Genomic DNA, 10993 nt, shown 5'->3' on the forward strand with positions numbered 1-10993 from the left:
TACTTTTGGAGCTGGCAATAAAAGCAGTCACCCTGTTCTGGTCGCCTCATTTATCAGAATAACTACCTAAAACGGGAATAGATCAAGTAATAAAGTCAAGAAACAAAGCATCAACACAATTCAAATTGGATTACCCGGTTTCTGCTCTGAGATTGCGACAAGTACCTAAGCAAGTAGGCTAGGCTAGTGTATTTTGTCATCCAACTGGTAATACTACAATGTCAGTAGAAAATATATGGGAAGATAATTTAAGTTGTCATTCGCCAGACCAGGTGTTCGTGTAACCGGACAGGTTGAACGTTAGACCCTTGAATACACAACAATACCAACAATGTATTTAAGAAAACGTTTTTTATTGGTATTAATAAAGTTTAAAACAGGAAACTTGTCATCCTATAAAATACTAGCAGAGGAAACACAAAAAAGACAACTCATCAATTCACATTTTAAACAGGGTGGCTAGACTAGGCACCGACAGTGGAAATGGATATGATATGCAAACCTGTAAAGAGGGCTATAGTAATCTAACCGACCATGTGGTAACCCTATAGTGGTAAACGTCAAGATGTGCAAAGTTTAAGCAGTGATCCCCACTGAGATCAATCTGTGCAAAACACGCAAACCATACAACACAGCAGTCCGTATGTGCAAATTACAAGTAAAGTCAACACTGTGACCGTATGTGCAAACGTGTAAACAATTTGACACTGCAAACGTACGTGCAAAGATGCAAACAATCTGGTACTACAATAGCACGTGCAACATGCAAACAGCTGGAGGCTAAATGAGCCAACAGGTAAGATCACCACATAGTATTACAACACAGAGCCCTAGGTATGAAGATAATCAATATACATATGGTGACACTGCGTGCAGCCAGTGGAAAGTCTAACCACAACTTAAATTACACAATTCCCTACTCTAGCGGGGGAGCGGGCTCGAAGGCCAATCACAATTTCGACAGTACTCACGGCCCAACCCACGGCCTAGCTAACCGAAGTCCAGGAGGAGGTTGAGGGACAGATGCGAGCCTGTCGGCCACGCCTACGAGGCACTGCCGTTGTTCCCCCGTGCGTTAGCAGCCCAGCTCAGGCTGGGGAAGCAGGAAACTATAATCCACACCAACAATAGTTCTTCTTGGAGTAGTCGTCCACACTGCTGATGGCGTCTGCTTCTTCTGTGTGCTGGGGAAGTGCAGGAGGTGTATAATCAAACCCAAAAAATGTAATGATCACGGTTGAAGTTGTTCTTACACACATAAAGCAATAGCGGGGCTACTTCCCTTTATGGCGTGGAAGTAGTGGAAGTGGATCTCGCCTCCGTGTGTAGAAACCGTTGTCGTCCGTAGTCGGGTGCGAGCCTTGGAGAGGAGATCTTGGTTTGTCCTTATGCCTTTACCCAGCCAATCCCGTAGGTGGTCAAATCAGCCCGTAGATAAGGAACACCTGTAGAGAGATGTCACACAAACACCGACACAGCAAACATACAGAACGAGATCGGCTGTCCCGCCCCCAAACATGTGTTCAAATGAATGACATTTACTCCCGTTACATTCGTACTTGTTTAAACCAGGAAATTGTGTCAAATGGTAAAGAATAGCATTGGGTAGGCTAAAGGCTGCTAGCTAAAGGCTGCTAGCTAACAGCAGGTAGCTCGCTAGCTGGTAGCTAGCTATTAAATGGCACTCATCTTTGCTCTGATTATGAAGATGTTTTTTGTTTTCACCTTCCAGACGACAGCGTTGTGAACCCATCCACTTCTGAAAATTAAATAACTATCTGTGCTTTTGTAGGCTTTCAGTTTTTGAGATGTGTAGGGGGACGGATTTTCTATTAGATAGATGTAAATATCTCCACACTGGAGCTCAGGCAGGGACTTCGTCGAGGTTAAAGAAATAAAAATGTCAGCGGGTTCAGTAAATGGATCAAACATTTAATTTTTTTCTAAATATCTCTGTCTGGCTATAGTGGTATGGTCTGTGGTTGATGGCGATCGTAGTTGAGTAGGCGGCACTGCTCGAAGTTGTCCACTGTTTAACGCCATTTTCGCTGTTTCGCTGTTCTTTTTGCCCGCCAGCTACCTATTGTAGTCATGTGACTGAAAACTATGAATTGTGTTAAGAATGGTAGTCCAACCTTGAAATCTCCCTTGTACGTCGCTTTGGATAAAAGCGTCTGCTAAATGACTAAATGTAATGTAATGTAAAATTGTCAAATAAATTGTCTTTTAGGTTGATTTTTTGGTGGATCAGCTGTCTTTTTCGCCACTGGTACTGAATTGCTTGGGGGGCCCGTAGCCGGGGGTTTTTCGTGCCCAAGAAAAATATCTGCGCAGGGGGAGAGGGCGTGGCAGCGGCGGTTACAAACATGGGGTACGGAACTGTAAAATGTTTGGGAACCACTGCCTTACGCCACTGACTAGGGCCCGTCATAATAGCCTGCACCTGGGCCCGTCGTAATTTTTTTACGCCACTGGTCCCCCAGCTAATGTTAATACAGTGTTGAATAATGGTGCGGCTCCTATAATGTATGATGTAAAATGGAGCATCACGTAGGCTACAGGGTGGGTGTGGTAGAGCGAAAGAGAGAGAGAGAGAGAGCGGTGATGCACACGCATAGATTAGATGTAGCGACTGGGCCAAATCAAGTTGCCATTCATTTGCTCATCAACCGCAGACCAAAGGGAAAGGGAGATAACCCCGGAGTTATATAGAACACTTCGGCCCTGGAGCAGTAAACAAAAGTCTCCCCTGTAATCTCCGACTACGACTAGCAGGAAACGTTAACAACAGACGAATTAATACAATACAATACTTAATAGGCTAATTAATACAATATTTTATTTTTAGTCTGGTTGTTTAGTGCGATGGGGGTGTATGATCGTCTATAAAGAAAGGCATTGCAACGGGAAAATCTCCTGTTCGTCGCGTCCATTCGCGCCCCACCTGCCACGTCTCTGCGCCCCATGCCCCACTTTGAGAAACGCTGGGTTAGCCGAAGGGATATCGGATGGCCCTATTGCATGTAGCCTCGTTTAAGAAGTTGATCTAGCTTTTTAATTTGGCTGCAAGAACGTAGCCCAATTCATTGTCAAAATTAAACTGTAGAGAGAAAACGCTATACATGCAAAATAACCTACAATTTCACTAATGTGAAATGTAATGCCATTTGTTAAGTGTTCAAAAAGCTGGGCAGGAACAAGCTGGTAAAAAAGGGAACCTTACAGATGTTTTATTTATTACTATTATAGATAAATATGCCAGTATCCTATTTGTGGTATCGTATGGTGTTTGTGGTATTGTACCGTAAGTATCGGGTATCATATTTATGGCAGGTATTGTATCGAAGTCATAATTTTGGTATTGTGACACTACTGGGTATGCCCAGGCAGAGGTTACAATGGTCTAATCAAATTACTTCAGATTGCAAGGAAACCATGATCAGACTACTGCCCACATCTCAAGGTGGCACGTGGCACGGTGGCTCAGTTGCTTGCACTGCTGCCTCACAGCAAGAAGGTCATGGGTTCGATTCCCGCATGGGGCGCTGTTGGCTCTGGGGGGCAGGTCCTCCCCAGAGTGCGCAGTGCTCAGGTGGGCTATCTCCCGGGCCTTTCTGTGTGGAGTTTGCATGTTCTCCCCGTGTTCACAAGGGGTTTCCTCCACTAAGAACCCCAACAGTAAAAACATGCGAAATAACAGAACTCATGTCCATCCCTGACCAAAGATGGACAGTTCACTTCACTTCACTGCTCCTGGGGGGTCCTTGAGGAAGGACGGTCCAGGATAGTAAAAAGCAGAAAATAAATTCACCGCGACCTCAGGCCTACCATGTTTATGACCTTTGTCAGGTTTTTAATGGCACACACGACACACTGGAACACACACGTGCATATATGGAGGCGACACAGGACACACACACACACTTATGCAGTCGTATTTGTGTAAAATCTAGTGATATTTCTCTACCTTGTCAGTCTACATGCTTCTTTGACTTCAGCCGTTGTCTTTGCCGGTTCCATGTCCTTCAGCTTGTCAACAAATACACATGTAGACTGTTAATTAGGGGATCTCGAAGCGCGATTTGTATTCATGACAGTGGTGTTAAAGTGAGCTACACTCCGCAACTTTAGGGGGAGCGCAGTAGCAAAAAATATAAATTCTCTCAAATTGTGGCTTTAATGCCAATACAGATTAAACATCAGTCCTAGTGTTATTGGACCTCAGTGCAGCCTTTGACACTGTTTTTGATCATAATATCTTGCATAATATCTTTTTCATCACAAGCAAAGTTTAATTTTTTTTAAATGGCACTTGCTGTCTTCCATTGCCCACATGCTCAGGGCTATCCTCAGAGCCCAATACTTTTTTCTCTTGGCTTGGAACAACTGACAGTACGCCAAGATTGTATTCATTCCTTGCTTGAAAAGACCTTTGAAAAGAAAGAATTAGGACATCAAAAGGTAATTTCAATGGGTCAACATCCAGCTGTGCCATTTCTAGTGTTTGTAAGGCAAATTGACTTGTTACAATTAGACAAAACGTGTGAGCGTGTCTGTAAATTTGATCATTTGCCAATACGTAAGTGTGTTTCTGTCTGTGTGTGTACATGAAAGTGTTCTTGAGTAATTTTGTGTCTCACTATGTCATCTTTGGCTGTGCAGATTGTAGATGCTGTATCCCAGCGGACTGAACAAACATGATGCAGAAGAAGCTGGCGCTGGTGGTTGGCATTGGTGCCTTGACCTTCCTCCTGATGCTGAGGTGGGAGCACGTGATGACCCTAGTGAACCTCATGAGCAGCAAACGACCTTCAGCTGAGCCTGAACTGCCCAAAGGCACCATCACCCCCATCCCAGGCTCCAGGCACCTCATGGTGTCTGCCTTTAAGGACCACAGACTGGGCGGGGCCATCAGGGTGATCAGCATCATCTGCAAGCAGGAGCTGCAGCCGCTCTACTGTGTCCTATGCGCTAACGCTAAGGCTGATGCTAAGGCTGATGCTAAGGCTGATGAGGCTCTGAATCAGTGCGCATTTTCACCGGCAAAAGTTGCCGTGCACAGCGAAAGCTTTGGCTTTCCTTTTGTGACTTCAGATGTGTTTTGTATGAGTCCAGCGTTACAGCAAGCCACACATGTCAGCATAACAGCTAACCCAAACGCCAATTTGACATTTGTATCAATCCAAAACCAGGAGGTCAAGGAATCGTTTAAGTACAACTTTACTGTATGCATATCTAACCTTTTTGGGGAGTACAATAATGCCCTCCAATTTGTACAAACCATGGAGGTGTACAAGCTTATAGGGGTTCAGAGGGTCGTCATCTACAACACCAGCTGTGGCCCAGACGTTGAGAAGATTCTCAATTACTACAGGAAAGAGGGCATGCTGGAGGTTGTGCCTTGGCCAATAGACAAGTTCCTAACGCCCTCTACTGGGTGGAAGTATGACTTACACCATGGGGACATGCATTATTATGGACAGCTGACCACTCTGAACGAATGCATATACAGATACATGTACCAGTCAAAGTACCTCCTGCTGAATGACATTGATGAGATCATTATGCCTTACAAGCATGCCAACCTGGAGAAGTTAATGGGCACTTTACAGCAGCAGCATCCCAATGTAGGGGTCTTCAGTATAGAGAACCACATCTTCCCCAAAACGCAGTTCGATGACAGCGGCCGATTTCGTCTGCCTCGGTGGAGGAGTGTGCCTGGTGTGAACATCCTGGAGCATGTCTACCGAGAGCCGGACAGGAAGCATGTGTTTAACCCCACCAAGCTGCTCATCAGCCCCCGGAGCGTGGAGCAGACATCAGTACACTCCACGCTGAAGCAGTTCGGACCTGTCTTTAACGTCCCGTTCGATGTATGCCGCATCATCCATGTCAGGGTGCCACTGCAAGGACAACTCTCCAAAGACCAGCTGTTCGTCGACAAGAAACTCTGGGAATTTGAGGAGCTTTTGATTTCCAGTATTGATCGTGCACTGAATGAATCAGGTGTGTTGTGAAATACCGATGCTTCCTACGGTGACATAGCCGTTTGGTAACGCTGTATGTATTCTGTTTAGCCTCACGTGACCAATTTAATGGAGGAGAAACAACGAAAATGTGTTTCAAAAATCAAACTAAGAATGATATAATCCGGGTGACAAATGTCTTGTATTCATTGCATGCTGTGTTGGATTGAGGCTATCAAATGATATATGATTGGAAAAATGGGCTGCCTTCAGACATTGTAAGTAGGCCTACAACACAAGCAACAAAAATCTCCTCATAACACAGTAGTCGAAGTAAAAATCTCTTTTACAAACATTGGATGATTGGTATTAAAACACACACATATACAGCTCCTGCCCAACTTACTTCTACAACAGTAGCATCCTCCTCTATTTTAATAAGGCAAAACCCTCTATGACTATCTGGCATTTACAAACTCAATGAAATTACCCCAAGAGCAGAATCCTCATGCCCACCAAATGCCACTTCTTTTCCTCCCATGTACAACACCACACTGATTAGCCTCTTCATTATCTCATGTTTTTTTCCTTGGCTACAGTGTTTTTGGACCCTTATGTCCTTTCCAGAGTGTTCAGTATGAATTGAATGACACGGATAAAGCTACACAGACCTGATAAAGGTAGATAAGATAAGGTGAATCCACATCCTAAAGGTGAACTCAGGTCAGAAATGGATAGGGTACAGTCTACACGGAGTAGGGTTTGGCACTGGTGTGAACTATGGCCAGTGCAACTGTTTTTGTGCTGTCTGTCGCTATAAGACTTACTGTGTACGACCTGGAGACTTATTGTGGAGTCCTGTCATACTGCAGAAAAGCAAAGTGCAGACCTAGTGTGGTTGTGGCATCATGTTTTTCCGCCAGCACAGAGAGCGAGAGGCCTAGGGATGAGAATTGATACGATTTTAACGATTCCGATTCCATTCCGATTCTTGCTTATCGATTCGATTCTTTATCGATTCTCTTATCGATTATTTTTGGGCAAGGAAAACAAACAGGTTTATTTACATTAATTTTCTTTCATATAATATTCTCTGAATAGATGATGCACAGCATGTATGTATGTATACATTTACATGTTTTAAATAACCAAAAACAAACCTAAGAATAGGTCAACAAACTCTCAAAGTAAGGTCCAGAGACCCATAGCCTAGGGATCCTTTTCCTGGATGGGGTGCCAGGGGGTCCCAACAAAGAAAAAAAAAATTAGTTTTGACTATAATTCCAACCATAAGTAACAGAATGTATGACTGATTTGGTATTGGGTTTCATACAATTTTTGTAATAAAACATCTAAACTCAAAAATCTCATCAGATGGGGAGCCTGGAAAAGAATCCCTCCCTGGTCTAATTTGTGGCAGTTTAGGGGTCCTTGATATACAAGAGTTTGAGAACCGCTGTGCTAAATAATATTTGAAGTTGCCTTTTTTTTTAAAGTGTATTCACCTTGAACTAAAAATAAAACTGACATAAACAAATAGTGAAAGTGAAATATAAACACACTTTTAAACGCCTCTGCCTAGATGCCATGTTGGCTGCAGTCTAAACAAAACAAAGCTGCGTGCGCGTGACGTCTTCGCGCATGCACAAACGGCACCTACATCGATAGCGGAATCGAAAAGGACTTTGGCTAACGATTCCAAGGAATCTTAACAAGGACCGGTTCTCGATTCCCATCCCTAGAGAGGCCGCTCCCATTACATGAGTCTGTCAATGTCAAGAGGACATTTAGTCCAAGACAAAAATGGTTGTGTTCTCTAGTGATCATAGGCGGAGATCCCGGGGGGACGTGACGCATAAAGTTGTCCCCCCCAACAGTCATTGTAAATTCAATTCTACCCGGACATGTCCTCTTTTCGAGACCTAAAAAAATGCGTCCGGCAGGGATTCCAAAATCGGGATTCCAAAATCGGCCGGACATTTCTGTTCCTCTGTGTATTTTAAAAATGAGTTATTACATCCCTGCATGTGAAAAATATGGCAAAACTTCGTCGCGGGGGAGGGGGCGGGGTCATCCGCATATGAAAAAGACGGACAAACTCCGTTGCGGGGGGAGGGGGCACGGTCATCTGCAATTTTCCTGTGCCCCCCCCCCCCCACGAATTACTCTCTGAAATTTTACCGTGTATTGTCCCCCCCTACAACGAAATGGGATCTCCGCCCCTGCTGCTGGTATTGGAATGATTACAGCAATGGAATGCAAGCAGTGAATTGAACGGTGGGAGTTGTTACCAGTCACTTTATGTTATGTACAGTGCTAGGCATTTGTCTTAACTTTATCAGTCCACAATTCTGGCAAAAAGTTGTTGATATTTGATCAACAGCTAATCAAATTCAAAAAAAACTCCCAACCTTGCTCCTGAAGCAACTAGTTGATTGCCTGGAATTGCTTATGGCTCGGCCCTTTGCTTGTTTCCCATTTACAGCGCCAGGACTGTGTACAAACACCAGAGGTTTTTTGAGCGCACAAACAGAACTGACAGCTAGAGACCTGTGATGAGTAATTCGCTGAATTAGCTCATTTGGATTAGAATCGTGGACTGCACCTCACGTGCCATAATGTCAAAGATATTTTTTTCTATATGAGATCAGTGCAATGCCATTGCAATTGTAATTAATGTATTCTTTGATGTTGAAAAGATATACAAGAAGTTATTTCAAGATCCTGGTGAATGCAAGATAAGCTTTTCTGTGAGTGCTCATGGGTCCCTGCACATCTGTGACGGAAGCATTAATGCAGAAAGATAGTTCATGTGGTGGAAAACATGTGAATGAAAACTCAATAATCTGTGTGTGAAGAAAATCAGCCAATCAGTATAACCACCATGGTAGTCTGAAAAACTACTGAAATGATTCACACTATTGACTATTGCTCAGGTTTATGCTGTTGGTAAACTGGCAAAATAAACCTTTTTTTGCTCCACACTCTGACTTCTGTAGTTTTTTGAAGATTTTTCCTGAACGCCAAAAAACAAAGAGTTTTATCCAGATCTTATAAAAAAAAAACCTCCAAATCAGCCATGACAGCAACATATACTGCCATCTAGACACTGTCTTGCCATGGGATGTCTCTGCATCTTACAGGAGTACCATGCCAACCATCCTCTGCCTGGTTCACATGTGCAGGACAGCCAGTTCCCAAGTGATTAATTAGTGCTATTAAAGGAAAAGGTGCTGTTACACTGTGGTAAATACTCATGTCTAAACTTTGATTTGAAATTAATCAGATTTGCAATAATGGTATAATTATAAAAAATTAAAAAAATTATATTGAATGTTTTTGATGGAACTGCAAAATAGCTATTCTACTTTTATTCTGTATCATTTGTATCTCTAACATATATTGATGTTTCCTGCTCTGATTGGCAGTTGCATGGTGGTTATTGTGTGAGCATATACTACATGCTCATATGGGGGACTGATGGAACTGGAAATATTGCTATTCTGTTGTTGTAAGACATTAACCAAGTGTAGCCTTATTTTGTATCTGTAAATCCTACCCTTGGATGTGTACTCTGTCTGTCAACAAATGGCATGTGAACCCCCCCCAGAGTCTCCTTCCTGCTATAACCCTTTGTACCCTGTTATCACCCCCCTCCCCCCATAGGTGAACTCCTCACCCCACTGTCTCCCCCTTCCTCTCACCTATAGGGTGTGGTCATTCCCTCCCCTACTGTATTCTACCTGACTGAAATGGTTTAAATACCAGCTTAGTGTACAGCAAGGTAGGCCTTTCTCTGAGCACCAGCTGAGAGGGGGTCTCCACGCTGAAATAAACTCCAGAAACCTGACTACGTCCTACGGTCCCTTCTTCAACTTTGGCGGGCTCATTTAGATTCTATCATTTTCAATAGAGTACAGGGCACTTGTGTGGAACCACTTTGTTTTGGACAGCCTTTTTCCTACCCAAATATATAAACACGAACAGTACCATACAAAACGTTCACATTTCTGTTATTTTACGAAAAGGAAAACTGGCACTGACACAGGATTGTGATTGGTCCCCTTTTCAGATACAAGTCCTAGGTATTTCCTATATAAATACATAAACCCAATTTAGTAACGGCGCCTATTAACGCCCGAAACCTATTAACAGCCTCACGCAGGTACATGTTACTTAATATTGATTTCTAGATCAACCAGGATAACGGATTTTAAACACCATACACTCCTACCCAAAGGGGGTATTTAACTTGTATGTGTGCAAAAAATTGCAGTACAGCGTTATTTAGTGTACTAGACAGCGATTTATTTCTGTGTGTACAAACCCTCATGGAACGAACTGAATGAATTCGATTTTGCAACGAGAATTTGTGAGGGTCATAGAGCTTTCCATAGACATATATACAGAAAGGCTGTTAATGGGTCCACCTCCTGTATCAGCTAATTTTGCGTGTCCGTCTACACAATGGAAAAAAAACTGAAAACACGCTTCAGTTGAAATCCAAACAAGTTACCAGTCCTAATCTAGACACCCACCGCTACTGAAATATGTAAGATTTCATGCAAATTGAACTCTTCCGTTCCAAGTGATCACAACCACTTGAGTGATGTTAAATGGCTTCACATAGACATAAAACAATCCCAAGAGAAATAATGGGAAATCAACGGAGCTGCCGCTGTAAATTCAAAACCAAATTTATTCTTGAGGTTCCAAACATGTTCAAAGCAATTTGGCTTTGAATGTGAGAAGTCGAGTTATCTTCTGTCCCGTCGCTTGAAGCATACCTTTTAACTCCGGCATGGGTCTCCCATTATTAATCATTTCACGTTCCATTTTCGCCGTCAAGTAGAAGTGTAGAAGAAGAGCAACGTTTCCCAGCATAACCCCGACAGGTGCGCTCTCGAACGCCCCCTTCATTGAGGCAGAGGTACTGTGTGCCTCACCTACATGATTTTTCAATGCGTTTTGAGCTCAGCTCAAAAGTTCTACGCATGCGCACGCATGCGCAAAACCCAGTTTGGAGC

The 10993-nt window shown here is 43.3% G+C and overlaps 1 protein-coding gene across 1 annotated transcript; it reads left to right on the forward strand.

The window, feature by feature from the left end:
• Positions 1–4697: 4697 nt before the first annotated feature.
• Positions 4698–6686, forward strand: LOC105894057 (glycosyltransferase family 92 protein F13G3.3-like). Its single transcript, XM_012820531.3, has one exon. The coding sequence runs from the start codon at positions 4698–4700 to the stop codon at positions 6015–6017; it is 1320 nt and encodes a 439-aa protein (XP_012675985.2). The 3' UTR covers positions 6018–6686.
• Positions 6687–10993: the final 4307 nt, after the last annotated feature.

This window comes from Clupea harengus, chromosome 8, assembly GCF_900700415.2.
Source record: "Clupea harengus chromosome 8, Ch_v2.0.2, whole genome shotgun sequence".
NCBI lineage: Eukaryota > Metazoa > Chordata > Actinopteri > Clupeiformes > Clupeidae > Clupea > Clupea harengus.

What these genes read in the sequence shown, in the direction of transcription:
- LOC105894057 (XM_012820531.3), top strand. Translation starts at nt 4,698, where the DNA reads ATGATGCAGAAGAAGCTGGCGCTGGTGGTTGGCATTGGTGCCTTGACC.